Below are 23,994 nucleotides of genomic sequence, written 5' to 3' on the forward strand. Positions count from 1 at the left end.
TTTTCTGCTAGTTCCACTCCCAAAGAATGATGCTGCCACCACCATGCTTCACTGTGGGTTTTGGTAATGTGCAACAAACCCATTTGTTGGACCAACTTTAGTATCTTACTATAACATATTTTCTCACTTGCTTTTTTTGGGAATTTTGAGTATTTTGTAAAAGTGTGCGAGATGTCTTTTTGGTTTGATATTTATCTTTATTCAAAAAGGGTTTTGTCTTGCCACCCAGTCACATGGAAAACAGTGATTACCAGAAATTTCTACAACCTGTTAAATGTTGCTTCTGACCAGTTTTCTTCTTGATGTCATTGTTTCACATAATTAATGAAATGTGAGAGAGAGTTGTGAAATAATTTATTTTTTTTTTTTTACATCAAAAAACTTCTTACATCCACAGTAAGCTCTTTGTTTTAATGAGACGTTACATTAAAATTAAATATACACCTTGGCACATATTACAGTCTTTGGTTTAGATTTTGAACATAATGCTGAGGTAATACTGTAGCTCACTAATAGTTTTAAGGGCAAACATTTGCTCCACTAAGTCTTAATTTTCTAATTACAGTAAAAAGTGCTAAACTATGTACCGTGAATAAAACAAGTATTGAACACATCACAATAACTTGTTTTGGTTTCTATGTATGGATTACTTGGGTTGCTACCAAAAAATGGTGAAAATTACATGTCAATAGCATCTTCAGAAATATGCTTACTATGAAAAATTGTGATGTGTTCAATGTTTTACCTTCTGTATGTTGAAGCTTTCATTAGCAAAACAAACACTTAAAAAAAAACAAAAAACAAATATCAAAGACAGCAGTGAACAAAAATAAATTATGGTAAGAATATTTTGTCCCAAAGTAAATGTGTGTAATGAGATCCATTACGGAGATGGCAATGCTAAGGTAAAAAAAGCAAATGTCCTCATCCAGTGGCTGCTTTGCTTGAAAAAAAATTGTAAAAGTTTGAGAGGTAAGGATGAGTTTACTGGTGCTTATTTTTTTTTTTATTCATGAGGCTCTGTTCTAGTCACCACCTCTGGCTGACAACTTTCTGTCATTATCTGCTTGCAAGTCATCATCAGGAAGAGCCATGTAAGGCTGCTGGCCTCCAACGAACCAATAAGGGCTTTTCCTCAGGTACAAAGGGAGGGAGTCCACACTAAACGTAATGTCCTTAAAGGCATGAAGGAGAAAAATCCCTAAAATGATGGTGAGGAAGCCGCTGATTGTCCCCACTATACCATCAACGGTCATTTTTAACCACTCCTTGAATAAGATGGCTGAGCAAGCCATGACGGACGTGGTGAAGAAGACATAGTAAATCGGCGTGACAATGGAGGTGTTGTAGATGTCGAGCGCTTTGTTCAGGTAGCTGATCTGAATGGTGACGCAGATCGCCAGGCAGACGAGCAAGGCCCAGAACAGGGGGTTCTTCAGCACCGCCGTCCCTGAAAACAGCTCTTTGATGCCGATGCCCAGACCCTTGACACAAGAGACGGAGAGGGAGCCAATCACAGAGCAGATCAGGATGTAGACCAGGACGTTCTTCTGTCCGAAGCGAGGAGCCACGGCAAAAATCAGGACCAGGCTACTTCCAACAACGCACACGGCAAACACGATGAAACCTGGTGGGAATGTTTCAGAGGGAACGTTAGAAAAAAGATACAGAGACAAAGATCCTCTCATGGCTAATGTCTGCTTGTCAAGCAGATCCAAAATGAGGTACTTGGGTAATCTGATCACAGATCAAAAAGCATACATTTTTAGGTAAGCCTGTCGCAATAAGTATTAAATCAATCACATGATAAATTAAAACGAGCTTGATCATTTCTATTTACAAGATTGTATTTCTTGTGGGGGTTTTTTCTACCTCACTGAATGATAAAAGTCTTCAGTCTGGTGCTTCGGTCTCTTTTGTTGCAATTTTGTTTACAGAGATTTCAGTGTCCATTTTATTTGTTATTATTTTTGCGTATTTAAAATGTCTTCCACTTACAATGTTAAATGGTCGTTACAAATTAAAGTTTATTCGTCTTTGAGAGGATGTGCTTGCATTGCTATGCCATTACTATTATATTACTTGAAAATTGTTTCAAAACAATAATATCATTTATGGCAATAATCTCTGGGACAATTTATTAAAATTTGTTATCGTGACATTTAGCTATTGAGTATGGAAAGTAGCATATTTAGGCCCAACTTGAAGTAACTGGTCCCTAGTTGGCATCAAAGTGCAAATCACAAGCTTTGTGTAATATAAGCATCAACAGGTATTTGTGGTAAATGTACAACACCTTAGCTGTGTGGTGATTTGTGGCCAATTTGCAAAAAAGTCTACAAGTTGTTACAAAATTCCACAGTCACAGATAAAGACATGAGGCTACCTGGGTCCTTCAGTTTCTCAGCCATGGCGCTGAGCGAGGCAACTTCCTCTTCTTGCGGCGCATGGATCACCATGACCGTGGAGCCCAAGATGGAAAGCAGGCAACCAATCTTCCCGTGAATATTCAGCCGCTCATTTAGAAAGTACGACGAGAGCACAGCACTGGGAAAGTTATGGTGTTATTAGTGAAACTTTTGCACAAATATTTCAAAGCATTTTTTATGAAATACAAAATAAAATGAACAAATATTCTATTAGTTTTTCTCAGGTTCAGGTAAAGGTCAGGAGGTAAATTTTTAATCATCTGCTCATATTCCTTTTACACATGTATGGAGGGCTGATCCTGCAAAAACTGTCAATAAATAAGTGGAAAACTAAACTGTAAAACAAAGAGAGAAAATAAATATTTATTTTCATGAGGATAAATATATGATTTAATAAAAAGGAAAAAAAAAAAAAAAAATTGCAAAAAAATGCAAATAATCAATTCCGCAATTTTTTTATTTTATATTTGGTTTCCTCATTTATTTATTTACGAATTTTGCCAATTTTGGCAGGATCAGTTCTCCATATGGAAATAGTTAGACCATTTGAACTGAAACACACACAAAAAAAGTTGCAGATAACTATAAAATGGAAGCGCATGATTTATGGTTTTCAAACTGCTCTACAAATACAAATCTGAAAAGTGTGGCAGGAATCTTTTTAAGCCCCCTTTACCTTGACAATTCTAAATAAAACCAACCAAAAACATAACCTAACTTTGAGTAATTTGAGAGATGGATACCTGACAAGTACGCTGAGCGCTCCGAGTGGGGTTACCAGTGTGGCAGGTGCAAACGCATATGCAGCGAAGTTGGCACCCTCTCCTACTCCCACTACAACACATCAGATACACCATTAGATTGTCAGCTTAAATTCTGAGAAATTATAATTCCTTCAACCCACATGTGTAAATGTGCTATTTAGGGGAATATGAATACCAGTAAGAAAAAAAAAACATAAAAACAAAACCACAATATTTCACAATGATGACAATGTTTCTAGTCGTAGCTGATCAGCAATACAACACACACACAGAGTGGAGAAACATAGCTGTACCACAGTAAATCATCGTCTTACTTGAAATGAGCCCAGCCCACCACAGCCATTCTTTCAGATAAGCGTAGCCCCCCTGACCTGTAACATAAAAGCAGCAGTGTCATGGTACTGGTTGAAACATTCTTCATTTCAATAATAAAAAGTTGTAGTGGCAATTTATATAATGAAGTGAGAAGCAGTGGTGCACTAGAACACACCTAATCCACAGTGGGTGGATATTCTCACACATTCTCACACGTGGCTTGTAATTTTGTCTTGTATAGAAAAATGTGAAAATGTATCAAAACAAAGCTTAAAATCTTAAATCAATACATGGTACCCTTAACTATTGTTGTCTACTAAATAAAATCCAAAATCTTGTATTTCGTTGGAAACTTTTGTTAATGAAATCCTCAGTAGGCACAATATTTATAACTGTTTAAACTGTACATGTATAGGAATGAACAAATAAAATTGGTATGTTAGCATTATTATATTATTAATACCCATTGGGCATTAAAAAAATTAACTAACATTTGGACCAAAAGCTCTTAATAAAACAAACATTTTTTTCTCCTTCTCTCAGAAATCAGACATTTTGTTGGAAATTCTGAATTGTTTTTCTTAGAATTCATATCCCCTCCCTTTTTTCTTAGAATTATTAGACTTTAATGGGCCACATAAAACATAATTTAAATCCAACATGTTTCTCTAGAAGGTTTGTTCTCCTGGAGGAGCATTAAAGTTAGAAGTCTTATTTTAACCAGTGGTCATAATCCTCTTCCGAGGTAAATTGTATCTCAGTTATAGTACATTTTAAGGATTTGTTTAATTATTTAAAGCACTTCGGCCTTTATCATGGACTGTCACTACCTGCTCGCGTTGAGCCCTTGCTGGCCAATCGCAGCAGGCCTTTCTTTTTCAAGATGAAACTGGACCCGATAAAAACACTGGAGCTCACAGCCAGAGAGAGACCGATGTAGAAGTCCAAACGGTTCACTTCCATCTGTAAAACCCCCCAAAATGCGAGTTACAACCGGATTAAAAACAAACAAACAAACAGAAAAAAAACGAGTATGAAAGTCAAGCAGCAGATATCATGTGTGGATATCACATGATTAGATGACATCCCCCGACTAGTTTAACCAACTTTTATAACAAATTAAAGTCACTGTGCGATTTAAAAAAATAACCGTTTCTTACCACATTACATTGAAAACAGCATTGTCCAACCGAAGAAAGAAACTGTTAATAAAATGTTTTTACCTCGATTGTCGACTTGGCCTCATTTAGATGACAACAGGAAGTGGAGCACCCGATTGGCCGAGAAAGGTTGGGCGTCACCTCGCTACTTCCTGGTGTTTGCTTTGGAAACGAAAAGGCAAGTAACATGTATGCGCAGCATTTCCAAGCTGGCGAAGCAAGCAGCGCACGCAATAAATAAAATTGGCACTGACTAAATTAATTAATAAATAAATAAATAAATAAATAAATAAATTCAAAGACATTTATATATTTAGAGTTTAATGTAATCATTTATTTACATATCCTCATAATTTTTATTATTAATTAAATTTATTTTTTATTTATTTTCAAATAATTTGAAAATAAAAAAAAACATAATATTGGCAATATGAATATTATAACAAAAGCCTACTACGAGTTTCTAAACTTCAAGCTTAACTTCTAATTAACATTAAAAGGTTTAACAAAAATTTTAATAGTGTAAAAATAAAATATAACTTTATACTAAACAACAGAGATATTTTCTAAATATATTTTACAAAGTATTTTCTTTATTTTGCCAATAAAGTTATTGAAAAAAAATGTCAATAGGAATCCCGTAATCTGATTGGTGGTGCCGTCTTTTCAGCGTTCTGATTGGATGGCGGATTTTCGTCGATAGATACCGGAAGAAGCGCTAACCTTGAGCAGCAGGCTAAACACATGCACAGTACACTTATGCAAAGGTATTTTTTTAATGACTAAAATCTCTTTAACTGAAGCATTTCTCCACGAATGCCACATCTGTCACACCTGCCATGTAGGCTTCTTGTTCTTAGCCGCTTTCAGCTCTTCATTCCCTGGATTGAGTTTCCTCGTCTTGCTGGAGCCGTCTGAGATACAACGATGAAGTTTCCTTTTCATACAGTCGCCAGAGGCTGGAAGACTTTTCATAGATTTCAGCAAAAAGGAGTTTTATCAGAAGACCAGAGACTGTGGAGCTCACCTTTGAAATGCAGTAGGAGCAGCAGTCAGTTGTGCAAAGAAAAGTGTTTCTACATAACAACCCCGATCTTCTATGTAAATGCTGCTCCTCATCTGGGCCACCTTTACTCAGCCATGATTGCTGACTGCCTACACAGGTGGAAACTCCTGCAGGGATTTGAGTCAAGATTTGCCACAGGTAAACCCTACATCCTCAAAAAGTCAAAGTATTTGACTCAGATTGAATGCGATAAACCAGCACAAAGTAGTTGGGGATTGAAAAAAACATGACACACGACACAAGTTTCAAACTTACTTATAAAAATCTGAAAAATGCTGTATAAAAGCTTTTCGTAGAATCAGCTTCTACTGTAATTACATCTGCAGCTTTTCATAGAACATATCTGCTTTGTTGCATCCAAAGTGTTATCATTAGTCTCCCGACTGATTTTCATTATTTTTTATGAAAAAGTTAAAAGCCCTATTTGACACATAAGACAAATCGTACGAGTTTCTTTATATAGAGGACTGATCCTGCCAAAATTGAAAATTAAATATAAAATAAGGAAATAAAATATTGGATAAATTAGAGGAAATATAACTAAATAAATGAGGAAATTAAATAGAAAATAAATGAGAAAAATTCTGAAGATGTATGTGAGGAAGTTTAAAATAAATACAGAAAAGTCTAAATATGAGGAAATAAAATTTTAAATTAACATATTTGCAAATGTTATTTATTTACACATTTTATTTTCAATCTGATTCCCTGTATTTGCTGTTTTATTTCTTCATAGTCAGTATTAGCTCTCCATATTTTGTTACACTGCAGATTTAATGATTAATATAATAAAACCAATGTATATTTTTAAATCACAGGAACAGATGAGCATGGCCTGAAAATCCAGCAAGCGGCTGAAGCTGCAGGGAAAGATCCTCTGACTTTCTGTACTGAAGTGTCCCAGCGTTTCGAAACTCTCTTCAGCAACTGCAGCGTGTCCTTCACCGACTACATCAGAACCACAGAGCAGAGACACCGTCGGGCCGTGGAGCATTTCTGGTCAGTGCTCTGGAACAAAGGGCTCATCTACAAAGGAAGCTATGAGGGCTGGTACTCCACACAAGATGAAAGCTTCCTCACGCCATCGCAGGTCAGCGATGCTCTGGACCCATCGGGGAAGGAGGTCAAAGTGTCACTCGAGAGTGGACATAAGGTAAATGGAAATGTGAATGTGGGGGGCTCGTGCTGCCAAAATTAACAAATAAATAAATGTGAAAATAAAATTGTAAATTATATTAAAAGAAATTAAATTGAAAATAAATTTGGGAATATGTTGGAATTACCTATTTACACTTTTTGTTCAACTTTATTTATTTACAGTTTTACTTATTAATTTCCTCAATTATTTACCAATTTTTTTATTAATTTATTTCCTCATTTATTCATTGCCAATTTTGACAAGGTCAGTTTTCTATACTAGTAATCCATTACTGAGGTTTTATAAATTACATCACTGCTTTCCAGGTGGAGTGGATGAAAGAGGAGAACTATATGTTCCGTCTATCCTCGTTTCGATCTCTCCTCCTCGACTGGCTGGTGAAAAATCCCAGTGCCGTCCAGCCGGAGCGCTTCCATCAGGCCGTTCTGCAGTGGCTGCAGGAAGACCTTCCCGACCTCTCCGTGTCCCGCCAGAGGAGCCGTCTTCAGTGGGGCATACCGGTCCCAGGAGATCCCGAACAAACCATCTACGTATGGCTGGACGCTCTGGTGAATTACCTCACGGTTGTCGGTTACCCCGAGAAACACGAGCGGTGGTGGCACGTTGCCCACCACGTTATAGGAAAGGACATCCTGAAGTTCCACGCCATCTACTGGCCTGCTTTCCTTCTGGGAGCGGGGCTGCCTCTGCCGCAGGTCATCCACGTTCACTCGCACTGGACTGTGGGAGGGAAGAAGATGTCGAAAAGTTTGGGTAACGTTGTGGATCCTTTTGAGCACTCTCAGATGTTTACAAATGACGGCATGAGGTACTTCCTGTTGCGTCAGGGCGTGCCAGACACAGACTGCGACTACACTCACGACAAAGTGCTAAAACTTCTCAATGCGGAGCTTGCAGACTCTTTAGGTGGTCTGCTGAACCGCTGCACAGCTCCAGCCCTCAACCCAGCTCAGGTCTATCCTGCTTTCTGCAGTCATTCCTTCCCCAGAGACCGGCGTGGCAGAGCGGTGGAGGAAGATTATCACATGGTGGAAACTGTAAGAAGTCTGTCCACTGTGGTAGAGAAGCACTACGAGAGCATGCAGGTGTATAAAGCTTTGGAAGCCATCAGCGCATGTGTGAGACAGACTAACGGTTTTATTCAGCGTCACACACCTTGGAAACTGGACAGGAGGGACAGCAAAGATGGCCGCTGGTTAGACACAATCATCCACTTGACTCTCGAATGCTTGAGGGTTTATGGGACTCTCCTCCAGCCGGTGGTGCCGGAGATTTCCGACAGGCTGCTAACTAGACTCGGTGTGCAGTCACAAGAGAGAAGCTGGAAAGATCTGGATTTTTTGGGGAGATATTTTGGAACGGACTGTTCGTTTGAAGGAAGGCCATTGGGGTCAAACTGTGGGTTGCTTTTTAGCAGACTGGAAACTCAGAGTGGAGATAAACAAAAAACAATGAAAAGTAAAAAACCTGCACAGTAGAGGTGACTGATTTCATGCAGTATTTTCATTTTAGCTGATATCAAATAACCTTGGAACACAAAAATATATGTTCAAGCTGTCTGACACAATAAAATATCCTGACTTAAACTACAACATTGTCGGAACCTTTTTCTGCTTTACATGTTAAACTATTTATGGCAATATAAAAGGTATAGTAAAAGGTGAATCTCAAAATTAGTGACAGCAAAAAAGTATATAAAATACAGAGTGAAATGTATCTCAAGAGCTTATTAGTGTGAATGCTGAGAGCATTCACCCTCTTGAGTTCCTCCACTATTTTCCATACACTTTATACCACTTAACTACTTCTACATATTCTGTTATTTCAACTATTCAACTTTGAAAATATTCTGTTCATTCAGGACATTACAGCTATGTCTTTTGCTATTGATATCTTCTGCTGTTTATAAAATGTTCAGCTTTCTGTGATCATCTTGGGCCCCATTGAAATTAATGGAACATCCTACTAAAAACATAACTTTTTCACAGCTAAATACTTTACACACATACTTTCATCTACAAACACCATTCAGACTTTAAATTGTATACTTCAACTACACTTGTTTATTTAAATGTCTTATTTTACAGATTTCATAAAATTCCTCAAGTTTTGGTTGCGTTATTCTTTGTCTTCAGAAAAAAAGTGTTGGGGTTGGGGATCTAACCTTTCTAACCCTAAATGCAACCATAATTCAAACCTTAATGAGGGTTTTCAGCAATTTTCATCAAAAACATTCTGCTTATTCACACTGCATTTTCTTCAGAAAACTAATTGATAGTTTACAACAAATGAAAATCTGAATACAACATTCCTAAAACAGAAATAGCCTAACGTCCATGCATTGTACAGTACAAGCATTTGTTTTACAATGATAAGGTTTTTTTTTTTTTGTCTATCCCACTTTTTCCTTCTACTAAACTTCCTATTAGTGGAAGCCATCTTGGAAACAGCACTCAAAAGAATGCAGCTCATTCTGTCTGGGGGACAGTTCTTTTCTCCAATGACTGTCCGCTGGACTCCAAGTCTTATATTGGTGCATAGGTCATAAAATTAACATTTTCAGAAACAATTTTGGGTTTTTCAATGATAAATCATCTAAATTAATAAACACTTAAATGTGTCTTGCTGTGTGTAGTGAATTTTTACAAGCTTCATTGAATTACTGTAATAAATAAGCTTTTTAACTCTATTTTTATTTCTGTAGATAAAATGCCTAAATTCTGTTTATGTATTTCAGGATTTTTATAAGATTTTAAAATGGTAAGAAGGTCTCCTACTTTAATAATAATGTTTGTCATTGTGCATCCTCTAGGACTGATCTCCTCCCCCCGAAAAAAGATGCTCTTTGACAGCCAACACAAGTACAAGACATAAAAACTGACATGATTTTTTTAATGAGAAATACACAAAACTGGAAATGAAAATTGTACAAATTGAAATAAAATAAAAAAAAGCATTATTATTTTAATTGTTTTTTTTTTTTGTTTTTTTTTTTACACATAGGCTCCTTAGTCATTAAACATGTTATATCAGGTTCCCTCTTTTGAAAATTCATAATTTTACAACTGAAATCTTGCAGCCGGGGGTTTGGTTCATCATGATCATTTAATGGTCCTTCCCAATCTTCACTTCCTGATTCTATCAATTGACTAACTTACAGAACAGATATTTGTTCAAACAACAAGAATTTACCCCCCCCTCCACCCCAAAAGACTATAGACGAGCATGATCAATAGTAGGAACTGGTGCTTTGTCCTGGCTGTGTATCTGAAACGAGAGAAAAACATTAGCCAAATGTTTGAAGTTCAGGAACTATGGAGGAGGATTAGGGTCACTGAGTTTTTTTGTTGTTTTTTTTTCCTACCGTTGCTGAAATGACGAGAGAAAAAAAACGATGTAATTGTGACACAAGTTATTTTGCTCTTTCTCTAGACTTCAGTTCATTTTTCTGGTTGAGACGCTGCATGTTTGGCCAATTATTCCCTCTGGTTTTGAAGGCTGTACAGCTGGAAGAATTTCTGCTCCTACTTTTTTTTTTTTTATTAACTTCTGAACTCTTAAGACTCGTAACCATAGAAACAAGGTATTGTTTTTGCAACTGGGTGCGTCCGATTAGCATCTCAAAAGCTCAAATGCTTAAACTATGACCACAAATAGTTAAAAAGGAATGAAAAAGTGGAAAAAAGCATCAACAATGAAGTCAAAAAGACTATTTTAAAATGATTTTGGGATGAAAACATGCTTTGGCGTATATTTTATTCTCAAAATTTAAACTGAATTTTGACTTCTAACTTTATTCTGTGAAAGAAAGAAAGACTGTAGCTGTTTTTCTCCTACAGACCCTGATGCTCTTTCATAAACAGGGAAGAAAAACAATCACGGTGTCAGACGACGGTTTTGACTTACTTGAGAGTTGTTGCTGCAGCTGCCGGACCAGCGCTGCAGTCTGCTGCTGCTGTTGGGTCTGCTGCATACCCGGTCGAGGAAACTGCAACAGATGTGCACAAGTTTATCCGTCAGGCTGTTTGTTTTGCACATTTCATACTGCAAACACAGCTGGACGACAGTGGATAATTGCAAACAAAACACTGCAAAAATGACTCCAAAACTCTCATTGTGTAATCAATCAAACTTATTTTAAATAATTCAAGAATAATAGTCTACATTTACGGTTTCAATTGATCATAGCTTAAGAACTAAACCTAAAGTTGTTGCTTTTAGGATGCATCAGATTCAAATGAAAAAGTATCTCTGACAACAGGAACTGCTTTTAATAAAATCAAATAAAAAGTTTTATTTCACACTGAATGAAAACACCCAAGTGGAAAAAAAGACGAAAAATGCATCGTTAAAAAAAAAAAAAAAAAAAAAAAAAAAATTCACCCAGTTTTTAACCCCTTTTTGTTTTTTTTGGGAAAAATATTTGATTGAAAATATATGATTATTGGCGTACCTGGGAATCACCATCTGTTTATCTGATTATCTATGGGTTGTAGCGACCAAATTCACATCAGTGACAGGACTTAGGGCTGCAGGTTCTTTTTATAAGAGTTTGTAGTTCTGATTTTTTTTTTGGTAGAATTTGAGCCAAGCAAAGGNGCATTAGAATAATATTGTCTGAGCAAAAGGGCCCTAACTGCGCAATGTTGCCCTGAGGCAACAAACAAAAAAACACAGTTTTAGCATATAAATTATAAAAAAAAATTGTCCTGAAATGATCTATAATGCTTCTTTACATACTCACAGATATGAAAATATTTTTAGTTAGAGTGACCCAAATTTAAACATGAAGAAAAGTGATGTACAACTTACAAGTAGGAGGCAAGGTGTAGCATGCACCTCCGCTTCATAAAAAGGACTGCTGCTCTTCTAAGTAAAAGGTCACATGAACCTCAATACCTCTTTTATTTGGACAAAAATATGTCTGGAGGTATTTAAATCATTCCCCCCAAAAAATAAAATAAAGGAGCAACGTGAGCTACAGAAATGTGGTTTGCTGCCTGAGAGCAATGGTATGCCATAGAGGGTTAAAAAAGATTTTATGGTCTGAAAAATCATCAAATCATGAAATGGATACATAAATCCACCATTGTATCAACAGTAAAGTGTTTTTGTAGCTTTTCTATAGACGGGCATAATTATGGTGATCATGATTTATGTGGTGGTTTGGGTCATTAATCCTGCTGCCATCCCATAAAGAAAAAAGCCAAAGAGAAAGCTAAACAAATGAAAAAACAGTTTTAGGATTGCTTATTTGGCAGAGTCAGTAAGTGTGGGCTCCATATTATCCAGAGAATGCTTTATGGACCAATTTATTTTGTATTTAATCATTTTTAAAGCAAACTCAAGCTGTTTAGGTAATTAATTTATAGAGATTCAAATTTAGTAAATCGGATACAGGAAATTAAATGTGAGAAACCATAAAATGTCCACACTTCTCCAGCTTTTTAAAGAGTGGACAGAAACCCTCTGTCTGGTCTTACCATGGGCTGCTGAGGGGGCAGCGGCTGCATGCCCAGGCCCTGGTTTTGCGTCTGGCCAGGAGGGGGAACAGCCGACACCTGCTGCTGTTGCTGCTGAGGCACCTGCTGCTGCTGCTGAACCTGCTGAGGCTGAACCTGCTGCTGCGGTTGCTGCTGCTGCTGCTGTTGTTGCTGCTGCTGCTGCTGCTGCTGCTGTTGCTGTTGTTGTTGTTGTTGTTGCTGCTGCTGCTGCTGCTGTTGCTTGAAACACAGTAAGACGAATGAGTCAGAAGGACTGTTTCCCACTCCATAAGTACACATTTAAACCTGCAGGTTAAATGTGCATGAGGATATTGCTTGTATAAAAGCCAGGTCTGTGACATACTCTGAGTGCTTGGTGTCTGAGGAATGAATGCTGTTGCTGCTGTGCTGCTTGCTGCTGCTGTGCTGCTGCTTGTTGCTGTTCTGTCAGCATCTGATTGGGCCGAAGGTTTGTATACATCCCCTGCACTCCCAACTGACCCAGGCCGTGCATGACAGAACCCTGTTGGATGGGCTGGTGGGGAAACCTGATGATTACAAGAAGAAAGAAGACACAGGTAGTGATGAATATAAATGTTCTGACTGGAAAACCGGCCAAATACAAAGAATAATCATCTTTACTTGCAGATTAAGTCATGAAATATAGTTTTTGAGCAGACAGCTTTTCTTTAGCAATAATATTGTAATACTTTGTGCTTCAGAACCACTGTAGAGTGTTGTTGGGCCACATTTTCCCACAGCAGATTGATTGAACTGCAGCCATAAGCCTGGAAGCTATCATCACAAACTTTATAAATAAGACTGACTCTCAAACTGATCATCTCACTTTATTGTTATTCACCATCTTTGGACCATATAGTTACCAAATAGACCAGATAGTTCCAGGACATGGTCTATTGGCTGAACATTTTGATCCTTTTTTAATAAACTTTCATACATTGGAGAAACGTTTATGCTTATTTTAATATATTTTTTACTGACTAGTGTTGAACTCATGAGGCTGACGTGTTTCACTAATGATTCCTAATCAATGAGTGGTGTCCTGACTTTTTTTTTTTATCTTAAAAGTAACTCAAACTCTGTTAATTTTGTCAAATATATATTACGAATTAAGTATTGATAGCTGCTTTGATGCAATCCCCACGGCGCAACAGAGTTAATGTTTGATATTAGCAGTTATTAGAGAAGTAGATCAATGTGTATTGAGATCTTTTTGAAAGCCATCACTGTCCAAAATTGTTTAATGCCTGAAACAATATAATAAAAATATATATTTACTTTGTTATTTGGATATTCTGGTCTTACTGATACTCTAATAAAGCGGCGTGATACCAACCTGGGCGTGTTCTGCATATTGTGTGGATACCCTGGCGCCTGCTGGTGAACGTAACCGCTAGACCTCTGCTGCATCTGCCTCAGTGGCTCCACCACACCCGGGTTGGCTCCTGGATGAACGCCTGTGAAGTTCTGGGCTACATAGGAGGAGGGAGCTATACCGCCACCTTGAGTAGGATGCTGCATGCCCATGTGCGATCCATATGTGGTATAGCCCTGACAACATATAAATATAAAGCAAATTGTGACTCTGCAGATAATTCCAACAAATGGGAACCAAAAAAGAAAAGCCACCAATCAGACGCACCTGTGATGGCTGCATTTGAGGATACGGTTGGTTCGGTGCCATCTGCCTCATTTGCGGCCCCATTGCATTTTGATTTTGCTAAGAGAAATGATGAGACGAATTAAAACATGAAAAGTCCAAAAATATGTATCGAGTTTGACAAAACCCAGAAATAGGCCTGAGCTGGTTACAGCATCAAGGTATTAAAATGATTCAAACAGGATTTAAAAAAAATAAAATAAAATTCTGCCACACTATTCCTGTGGTCTCTCTTTTTAATAACCGATTCAAGAGTAAAGCTGGTGTGAAATATCTTTGGCTTGCTTGATATAATAGGATTCAGTAGTAATACTTAAAATAAAATCACTGCTTTGTAAAAATATTTCTGGTTTTCTAGTTTCTAGACAGAGCACTAGAGATTGTTTTCCATTTTATTAAACATTTATTTTTGTTGATCAAACATGATCCACGTCCCCGTTACAAAGGGATTTACCATTGTATACACACTTTACTGTTATCACGACGTGTTGGATACACTGTGTATGTTAACGCAGATCAACAACAAGCCAAACTCAATTTTCATGAGCCAGGAAACCGAGCATCTTGCTCCTTTATTACGGTGTTCTTGACAACTTACAATTCTTTACAAATGTTGTTTGAAAAGCTCAATGAAAGGGTTGAGTGAAACTACAAAAAATAAAACAGAAAACAAAATATGCATCAGCTCTTTATGTGAAATAAAAGCACCACATAAAACTGTTAGTGCCAGACAACATGGATAAGAGTAAACCTTAGCTGTTACTAATGATAAACAGTCGTTTTAGAGATATTTTCATATGTTAATTCATTGGATCATTAGCAGGATTTACTATGCAAAGATTTCTCAATATGCGTTCTTGTCTGTAGTTGTGAAACGTTATCAACAGCGGCCCAAGTACACATCCAGGCAAGAACGCTCAAAGTACCCGGATGTGTTCTTGCTCCGCCCATTTTATCAAGGATGCGTCGACGCATCTTTCTGCGGATTTGAACCAGCAAGATATCCCGCAATGCAATGCGCCACCAGCAGCGATAAATAGAGAAGGCGAGTGCATTAATGTATTGCGCTTTTACCACTACTAATTTGAAAAGTAATTTTATCCCTCTATGCATGGCGTTGCCCTCGGGCAACAAACCACATTTCCGTACCTCACGTTGCTCCTTTATTTTATTTTTTGGGGGGAATGATTTAATTTGTTTTTAGCCGAGAAAGTAGACCTCATAGCTTTATCTATAAAGCGGCCTTTAGCTCAAGGTTGATCCGATTTATGAACGCTAATTTCGGCCAGCCGTTCTCTACCTCCCTCCTCAAGCGCTGGACTGTCAACAAATTTCCGAACCAAACACTCCTGTCAAACAAATGTAAATAAATGCCTTGCCTTGTGACCAACTGATACAAAAAAAAATAATAATGTTTTTACATAAGACACACCAACTATCCTCTATCAAAATTTCAAGTCATATTCAATATTTTAAATCATTTTAATATTAAATATGTTTTCTTCAATAGCTTCCAAATCGTGTGCCTCATTGACTAAAAATCAATGTGAAATTGTTCTACTAGACTGGAGAGTTGAAGTAAACTAACTTTCCCCCATTTTAGATAGAATGATCAGAGAGAAAAAAAAGCACGTCCCTAAGATTGGCATTTCATGTATGACAGTGAATTCTTATTTTTTATTGTTTTATGGAGGCAGCCCTTCAGGTGCCTGGATGTAAACCTGGAACCTACAGTTCCAGGTTTACATCCAGCTTCTCAAAAGCTCCCAAAGATTCTCTGCATTCCCGTCTCCTGCCATTATCCTCTTCAATGTCTCCTCCTCGTCTTGACATCACCAAGAACGTCTTGTTCCAATCGTTGAACAAGCGTACTGCGTCCTTGTGAACTCGCTAAGAAAAGACTTTCAACTGTTCTTGTCGGTATGAAGTTGCTTACTTTAGAAACGGTCCTTGGGATAAGGCTAATCCCTGGGACAAACGCATTCACAAAACGATCTCTAAATAAGTTATTGTAAAACATATAATTTCAAACAGAACAAAGAATAGACTTACATCCATTGATTTCGAATGTGTAAGTAAAGATGTAGGCCACAGAAGGCGAAGTTTTTACATGGATAAGCAGGTTTTCTCTGTAAAAAGTTTTCTCAACTGACTAATGCGTCTGCTACCCATAATGCATTGCGACCTCAGAGTTCTCCTTCAAAATAAAATACAGATAAACCAATACTAACTTATAGAAGTATTTAAACGCAATGATCATCTTTTTAACATGAATTATTACAGATCAATATGAACTATTTTTTAACTTTTAGCCCTGGGTAGAACATATACATATAAATAACAGTTAATTGTCTGTTTTTAATAAATTGCACTGTTTGCTTTGTTTGATTTGTAATAAAGTAAGAACATCCCATTAGCTATCAAAACAGTAAAAACACAACACTTATTGAAATAAATAGAAAAATTTCTTTCACTAGTTTTGCTTGACCCATATGTGACTGAAATGAGTTGCTGGTAGGCATTTATTGCATTTATTACAATACATTTTGTTCTCGTGATAAATTCCAATTGATGTTTAAAAAAATATAGCTGTCCATATTAACGGGATTGTTAGGTTTACTATTTTCGCCGCTGTTTGTTCAATAAAAGTATCAATAAATACAAATAAATTTGAAAATATGACCAGACTTCTTTATATGATTGGTGTCCTAAAAAAGCAAATTACAAATTGAAATGTTTTTCAAGAGCAATATTTGTGTTTACGGGGCTATTATTGCTGTGTCATGCAGTCACAAACATACAGTTACCCAAAAAAGAAACAATAAATAGTTCTTATTGTCACTTTTCTCAATAGTACCACAAAATAGCGTAATAAACCTTTAAGTCAATGATACTGGATCTGGCTAACAGGACTGACTCACCAGTCGGACCACTAACTGCTGCCGTAGGTTACTCTGAGGCATGCTAGGTTGAGGCTTGTAAGACATTGGGTAGAGCTTGTCCATGGGTGGGTAGTTGGGTCGAGTGGTTATCATCTTGGGCATCTGTGTGTTGCGGTTTGGCCTGTATGGGGGCTCCAAACCTGGACCTCCTGTATGAAACAAAGGGCAGAGATGTCAGAGGATGTTGAGTGTGTTGCGGTTTCAGAGGGGGAGGATTGCTGCCGAGAGCCAGAACAGGACGTACGATTGGGATGAAAGTATTCTGTGGGCTGACCTGGAGGCAGGGGCTGATTCTGGGGGAAAACGCCCATGGGCTGCTGACCGTAGGGAATCCGATTATACAGGTTGGTCTGCACAGTCTCTGTTGGCACGTTGTGGACGTAGGTCATGTTGGCCTGTGTGCGGTTCAAAAACTCCTACAAAAGGAAAATAAAACAGTTATATTTAGAAATCATAGCATCAAAATCATCCAGAAGTATATTTAAGCTTCAGAGATCACTGACTTCTCCCTTGGTTGAAGTCTTCTTCTTCTTCGGTTTCTTCTTGCTGGACTCCGAGGCGACGGCAGCTACGCTCTTGTCCGCTTTCACAACCTCCATCATCTTCTTCTCCGGCTCCTGGGAGATGGGAGTCAGAGGCTCCTCCTCCTCGGGGGGAAGGGGAAGCGGCTCCAGGTAGTAGCTGCGTGGCTTGGGCTTCAGGTGGGTGTGATAGAGCAGGAAGCGCTGCTGCTCTTCGAACTTGGCGATCTTGCGGTCCACGCGCACCGTTCCGAACCATCCCCAGGAGAGCGGCGCCGAGTGCTTCAGACCCTCGAACACGTCCCATGGAGAAATCTTCTGCTTGGTTGAGACTTGAAGACCCTGAGCCAATCAGAGAACGGCTTCAATAAATAAGAAATGTGCCTTTAAGGTATTCAGTTACATGGGTTTAAGCAAAGCACAAGACAGAAAGAAAGAACTCAGAACATAAAAAAAGGAAAGAAACAATAACCCAAGAGAGGAAGGATTGGCTTAAGGAAGGGAGGGAAGGAGCAAAAGAGTTGGGAAGGAAGAACAACATGGAGAGAATTTGAAAGGGAATAAAATCTGAAAAATACAAATATTTTCCCCGATACTCTTCTCTCTCTAAATATGGGTTTTCCATATTTATCCTGACCCAGAAAACACTGACCTCGAGTCCCACACTGGGGTCAGACCGGGCCAGAACCCTGGGTTACCTCTTTCTCGAAGCCTGCGATCTTATTGCCCTTGGTGTCGATCAGCGAGCCCTGAGGCTCACAGGTGATGACATCACGGGTTTGCTTCGGCAGCGGCAGCAGCTGGCGAACCTTCTCCAGACTCTCTGACTGCCGGTCTCCAAGCTCTTTCTGCAAGAATAAAAAAAGAAACAGAAAGACAGAAGGTTAAAACAGTCACTTAGATGGGATAAAGTCACATTTTCTAGCCAGTTTCTACTAATTATTATTATTTAAACTTGTTGTTTTAGTTGTCTTCAAAAAGCCATAAAACCTTATAAAAGTATTTTAATATTTTCTCAATTTGATTTAGGCCTGTGGTAAATTTATCTCCATATAGGGAGAATCTGAGAATCTTTAAAACCAGCATAGGAGACACGGATGTGTCCGTCTTACCCTGAGCTTCTTAACCAGGTTCATGTACGCCCTCTTGTTCTCCTCCATGCCGCCCTGAGAGATGCTGGACATGTCAGCAGCCAGCGTGCCGTTTATCAGCACGCTCAGCATGTCCAGCACAGTGGTGAAGAGCTCACTGGGACAAGAAGACCAAAGTAAGAACCAGGCAGCCTGAGAAGCTGAAAAAAAATGTGCAGCTAAATAAATCGTACAAACTCACTTATTGGACTGCATGTCCACGGTGCCGCTGCTGATGATGTCAAGCAGCAGAACCGCCCACTCGGTGGTCTGCTGGGTGCTCCGCTGCACTGTGTCAAACATGCCACCAACCTTTTTCAAGACAGGAAAAACACAGCTTATATGAATGCTGTTCTGAGCAAAGCAATCAAAACGGAGCGTTTTACCTCGGACGTTATGTTTTTGGAAGGCTGTGTTTATATGTGCATGAGTAGGCATATTCATTTGCTCTTGTAAAGTGATTTAAAAAAAAAAAAGATGCTTACGAGATTCAGCCGTAACTTAAGTGCTTCATGCATCATCTGCTTGGCCTTGCAGTCGTCCTGGTACTGGTCTTCCCTCCAGTTGGTGACGATCTGCTGGACCTGGTTGTACAGGGAGGTGAGGAGGCCTTCCCTCTGCTCGTCCTGTCCCTTTAAGCAGGTCAGGACCAAAGACAGGAAGGGCTGCTGGCTCAGCAGAGACATGCTGCAGGCGGAGAAACGTGGAGCTTAAGTACCAGTAAATATTATAAACACAAGCGTTCTGAGCTGAAAGACATTAAATCTGCGGCCTACCTTTTCTGTTTCTGCCGGTCTCGCTCTTTGCGTGAGGAGGAGCCGAGGTGCTGACCTTTCTCCAGCTCCTCTCCAGCTGCCTTCAGGACGTGACCCTGAACTGAAGTGGGCAGCTTGGCGATCAGCGGGGCGACCAGCCAAACGCCCGACCTTTCTGATGAGCTGGTGGAAATAACGAACATGTCAGCTTTGATTAAAATCGGCACTTCATCACCGTGAGAATTAAAGCTACAAGTGCAATGATCGCAGTTTTCTGGCCGATTACCAATATTTAAAAAGCCTGACCACCGACTGCCATTTTGGGTGATAATGATTTTGTTTGTTGCTTTATATAATCATTAGTCATTAAATTGGCAACAGTGAGGTGACTATTGTGACCTGGTGAGCCGGTCATGCAGTTCTCTGTCAGACCAGAGACGGTGGCTGATTTTCTGATGTTTGCTGAAGTAGATTCTGTCGTGAACAAGCTTGTTCAAGTGATAAGTAATTAAAAATCATCAAAAATAAGCCAGTGTGAGATTTCCTCAGTGGGTTTGTTTAAAAGGCTGAATGTTACACAATAATTTCCAATCTACTTCCTGGTTCAGAACAACAACACACAAAATTAATGCTTGCTGCCAGCAGATAAAAAAGAAAAATGGAAGAAGTTGTTCCCTTCTATACTTAGGAGATTTGATGCCTATGATGAAAAATGTGGACACAGTTAGATCTTTAAGAGCTGATATTAAGATGTAATCAATTTTGAAACCTTTATGTCACAATACTTAGAACAAATTTGTTAGAAAACTTTATAAAAGCAGGTAAAAAAATTAAATAAAACCGACAGACATACCTTAAAATAGGTTTCATCTTGCTTGTGGTGCTGTTGCTATTGGTTGCAGAGCCTCCTTGGACTGTGGCTCCATTTCCTGAGGGGTTACTGGAGTTCATCTCCGCTGATTTCTGGAAAACCTCAATTGTTGCCTTTGCTATGTTCTCCAGGAGAGAGCAAAGCTCCTACATCACAGAAAGGAAAATATTGTCGTATCTTGCATCATAAAACACCGCAAACTTTTTTTTCTTTAAATACCGATATTTTCTCTGAAGTTGGGTTTACATTGTTTGTGCTCTGCTTGATCATGAGCTGCAGCTCCAGAGACGACTGTCTCATTGTCCATTGGTCCATATTCTGCAAAAGAGACAGAGTTATTGTTAATTTTCTTCATAGTTTAAACTTAGGCTGCTACGGGCTTAAGCTGCAAGAATTAATACAATTAGCCAGCAGAGGGCAGCAAAACTTCACTTTTGCAACTAACCATGGTCCAAACTAAATTTATTTAAGTAAAAACAACTAAATAGATTGAAAATACATATGGGTTTGACTTGGAATGAATATATTTGTCTTTCTTTTTTTCCTGTACCTGAAGGATGCGTTTGATTCGCTGCCTCTGAGGGTTGTCGCCATCGTCGCTGTCCAGCTGGCGGTGAGGGTAGCAGATGAGCTGCAGGAGCCGCTGGGCTTGAATGTTTACCAGCACCGGGTCCTGGAGGGCACTGCTGTCCTCTGAGAGAGACTTAAGGCAGCGTTCTCCGACCCATTCCTACAAGAACCCGACAAGGCAGGCAACCAGGAAAGAAGGAAAAACATGAAACAGCAATTTGGGAAACGCAAGAAAAGTTAACAAGTTTCACAGGATTAAAAGTTTAGTTTTTCCTGCACATTCTCATGCAGATTCAACCACTGGGAGCTCACAGTTTCATGTTCTCACCTGCTGGCAGATCGTCTTCAGGACGTACTTTGCGTACACATCCAAGCTGGCCGTTTCTATGGAAACATTGCGCCCGTCGGATATGTCGTCGAGGCCGGCGGGATGCGACAGACCTGAACCTCTCAGCTCTGCATCGCCTGGGGAAACATTAGAAACAAGTAAGAAGCAGCAGAAGCAGCAACACTGATCAATAATCTACTTCAAATATAACATTAGATGTTACAAAAAAGAAACTTCACAATTTCAGGATTTTCAACCATGACTTACTTCCAGAGTTTTCACTACTTTACAGCAAGTTTTATAAAAATAAACAAATATATTTATTTAAACACAAAGCTGGCAGTGAGGTTAAGGCATTTCTACAGTGGACAGACGATTAATTGATGGGTGGATGGGCAAACAAGGATGCACAAACAAACTGATGGACAGATGGATGAATAGACGGGCAGATGATGGATGCACGCAGATGTATGTATGGATGGACGGCGGTGTAGAAAGAGGGAAGAACAAAACTAAGCTACAGAACTAGACAGGAGTACTGCAGAGATTCCTACCCAGCATGAAAACAGCTTTAAGAACGGCAAAAACCGCTCCGACGACAATGCTGTTCTGCGAAGCGGCGAGAAGGTGGCGATCACAAGACGACCGGATGCCAACTGAAGATTTGTCTGCAAAGTTAAACGATTGCACCAATCCATTAATGAATAGTCGCAGCTGAAAAACAAGAATGTGTTTGTGTTTGAGTCGGGTACCTGACTTGACGCCATCTTGGGGGACAGGGTTACGCTGTGGCGTCTTGAACAAGTGCAGCAGGATCCTGCATGTGAGCCGAGCTCCTGGCTCAGAGTCTTGCTCGCTGCATGCTGGGGTAGAGATTAGAACCGAGTTTCCTTTAGAGTATATGTAGATTGGCTGCACAATGAACTAACTTAAAGTTTATCCTGATAACTTTAAACCTTCTCCTCCAAGAAAGCATGTTGCATTCACTGGGGTTGATTTAAAAGCAGCGAGAAGAAAATATTTACAAAAAGTGAATATTTTTGTAAATATATTACTACACCTTAGCATTTACAAGGTGTAGTAACAATATAACAACAAAACAGCATGGCTGAACAAGGCTCCCTCTCTCTATAGTGGAGGAAACAAAAAGGATAAACTACAGAAAGACAGAGCCAACAACAAAATACATTTATTATTAGCCTATAGAGGTAGCACAGCTATGCTCAGCATATGGCATGCTTCCTGTCCATCTGCCTGACAAGGGAAGTATCTCTCAACAACATTGTTGTGTTTGCCTGTCAGCTAAAAAGGGTCACGTGTTTTTTTTGTGTGTTTTTTTTTCTGGCTGTACTTCCAGCAGCTCTTTTATTGCAGTACTGACGATGGAGGAAGTGCCAGAATTTAGACAAATAAGAATGGGTCAGATTTTGACATAAATGTATCCCTTTCAAATGTTTTGGTATTGATTTTGTCGAAGGATGGATTATTTTGACATCCCTAATCAGCGAAAAAACCCTTTCATGGTGAGTATGTGTATTTACCTGCATTAAGGAGGGAAGGGATGGCCACACAGCGGACCAGGTCCTCTAAGAGCAAACACTGCCTCGCAATCAGGATAGCCACGAAGGTCGCCAGCGAGTCATGGAAGGACAAATCACTAACCTGAGGGGAAAAAGAGCAACAATCAAGGACACAGTGATGCATCGGGTAACATGCAGAGGCATAAAGAGGTACGCAGGACTCACGTCAACGTTACAAAGCAAATCGTTGAAGCCGCAGTTGCCGTTGTTGGAGGAGCAGCAAAGAGCTTTGAGAATGCCGAGCCACTCTGCGCTCAGAGAGCGACAATAAGCTGTCAGCTCTGCACACAGGATCCCAATATCATTCACCCTAAAATCACAAAAGCAACCGATGAAAAAAAAAAAAAAACATCCCAGTAAACAAGGATGTGCAGAATATAACCACCACTCACCTCTCCGGGTCTCTGTGGTCCACACAGACCTCCATGAGCACGTTGCACACGAAGCTGTAGCGGTTAGCCGGGCTGTCGTTGAGGATTTTGCCCACCATGGAGTGGTTGTTGTTGGCTGAAGGGTTGCTGATTGTCTCCATCATGAACCCAGGATCCCATAGCATGTTGGAGTCCGACGGGTCAATGTTGCAGTAGATGGAGTTTTTCACCTTGGAGCAGAACTCGCTGTAAAAGTGCGGAGGGGATGTTCAGAAACGACCCGGCTCAAAAAGAAAATAACTGCTGAAACGACGCTCCACTGCCAAGATAAATGCAACTTTTCGGGGGCTACAGGAAATTGTCTGACTTGCCTGAATATCTCTCCAAATTTGTTCTTGAGGTGACTGCAGGAGGTGTAGAGGTCGTACAAGTAGGCCAGGATGCAGCGCTCCGCAGAGGAACAGTCTGCCGGGTTCACACCTGACTTCACCACGATCCGCAGCCTAGTCAAAGGTTTACAGAAAGGAATCAGCACAGATTCTTTATCCAAATAAATAAAACACTGTTGTTTGGACCAAAGCCTTATGTGAACATTCTCAGAAATCTAACTACAGTAGAATTGAAGATACTGAATTTAAACAAATGTTAAAAAAGGTAAATTCTGTATCATGTCTGTATTTAAATTTCTACACTATTAAAACTTTTCACAAATCATACAACAACAAAAGTCTGAAGTTAGTTTTCCATTCCCATATCTTGTTTCCTATCGGGAACAAATGTCTCGGTTGAATTAATATAGTTTTCAATAAAAATGTCAGAATGTGAATCATTTTGGACTCAAACAAATACTTGGTGGGTGATTTAATGGT

The 23,994-nt window shown here is 39.2% G+C and overlaps 3 protein-coding genes across 5 annotated transcripts in view; 1 reads left to right on the forward strand and 2 right to left on the reverse strand.

Annotated features, from left to right (window-relative positions):
• Nucleotides 1-337: 337 nt before the first annotated feature.
• Nucleotides 338-5,663, reverse strand: LOC103151727 (magnesium transporter NIPA2). The gene is made up of 7 exons (XM_007571922.2): nt 5,503-5,663; nt 4,732-4,830; nt 4,339-4,471; nt 3,508-3,564; nt 3,173-3,263; nt 2,387-2,547; nt 338-1,627 (listed from the first exon to the last, which is right to left on the reverse strand). The coding sequence occupies exons 1-7, from the start codon at nt 5,641-5,643 to the stop codon at nt 1,026-1,028; spliced, it is 1,284 nt and encodes a 427-aa protein (XP_007571984.1). The 5' UTR covers nt 5,644-5,663; the 3' UTR covers nt 338-1,025.
• On the forward strand, nt 5,575-8,482 carry mars2 (methionyl-tRNA synthetase 2, mitochondrial). Its single transcript, XM_007571921.2, has 3 exons — nt 5,575-5,872; nt 6,553-6,887; nt 7,199-8,482. Exons 1-3 carry the CDS (start codon nt 5,596-5,598, stop codon nt 8,369-8,371), a joined length of 1,785 nt encoding a protein of 594 aa, XP_007571983.1. The 5' UTR covers nt 5,575-5,595; the 3' UTR covers nt 8,372-8,482.
• Nucleotides 8,483-9,890: 1,408 nt separating this feature from the next.
• Nucleotides 9,891-23,994, reverse strand: part of med12 (mediator complex subunit 12) — a 29,775-nt gene continuing 15,671 nt past the window's right edge. The window contains exons 20-43 of one of the 3 annotated variants that reach the window (XM_016681709.1): nt 23,497-23,628; nt 23,147-23,371; nt 22,920-23,064; nt 22,716-22,836; nt 21,927-22,037; nt 21,729-21,842; nt 21,175-21,311; nt 20,827-21,006; nt 20,523-20,594; nt 20,259-20,422; nt 19,427-19,588; nt 19,136-19,337; nt 18,853-18,962; nt 18,633-18,768; nt 18,219-18,368; nt 17,503-17,862; nt 17,244-17,415; nt 16,979-17,148; nt 14,040-14,117; nt 13,734-13,948; nt 12,741-12,924; nt 12,377-12,601; nt 10,800-10,881; nt 9,891-10,160 (exon numbers count right to left, since the gene is read on the reverse strand). In XM_016681709.1, coding sequence (XP_016537195.1) covers nt 10,123-10,160; nt 10,800-10,881; nt 12,377-12,601; nt 12,741-12,924; nt 13,734-13,948; nt 14,040-14,117; nt 16,979-17,148; nt 17,244-17,415; nt 17,503-17,862; nt 18,219-18,368; nt 18,633-18,768; nt 18,853-18,962; nt 19,136-19,337; nt 19,427-19,588; nt 20,259-20,422; nt 20,523-20,594; nt 20,827-21,006; nt 21,175-21,311; nt 21,729-21,842; nt 21,927-22,037; nt 22,716-22,836; nt 22,920-23,064; nt 23,147-23,371; nt 23,497-23,628 — 3,685 coding nt within the window. In that variant the 3' untranslated portion in view covers nt 9,891-10,122. Of the gene's footprint in view, nt 10,161-10,799; nt 10,882-12,376; nt 12,602-12,666; nt 12,925-13,733; nt 13,949-14,039; nt 14,118-16,978; nt 17,149-17,243; nt 17,416-17,502; nt 17,863-18,218; nt 18,369-18,632; nt 18,769-18,852; nt 18,963-19,135; nt 19,338-19,426; nt 19,589-20,258; nt 20,423-20,522; nt 20,595-20,826; nt 21,007-21,174; nt 21,312-21,728; nt 21,843-21,926; nt 22,038-22,715; nt 22,837-22,919; nt 23,065-23,146; nt 23,372-23,496; nt 23,629-23,994 lie in introns of those variants that run through there. The other 2 variants (XM_016681708.1, XM_016681707.1) reach the window with 2 other exon arrangements.

The sequence above is a fragment of the Poecilia formosa genome, unplaced genomic scaffold (genome assembly GCF_000485575.1).
Source record: "Poecilia formosa unplaced genomic scaffold, Poecilia_formosa-5.1.2 Scaffold290, whole genome shotgun sequence".
Lineage (NCBI taxonomy): Eukaryota > Metazoa > Chordata > Actinopteri > Cyprinodontiformes > Poeciliidae > Poecilia > Poecilia formosa.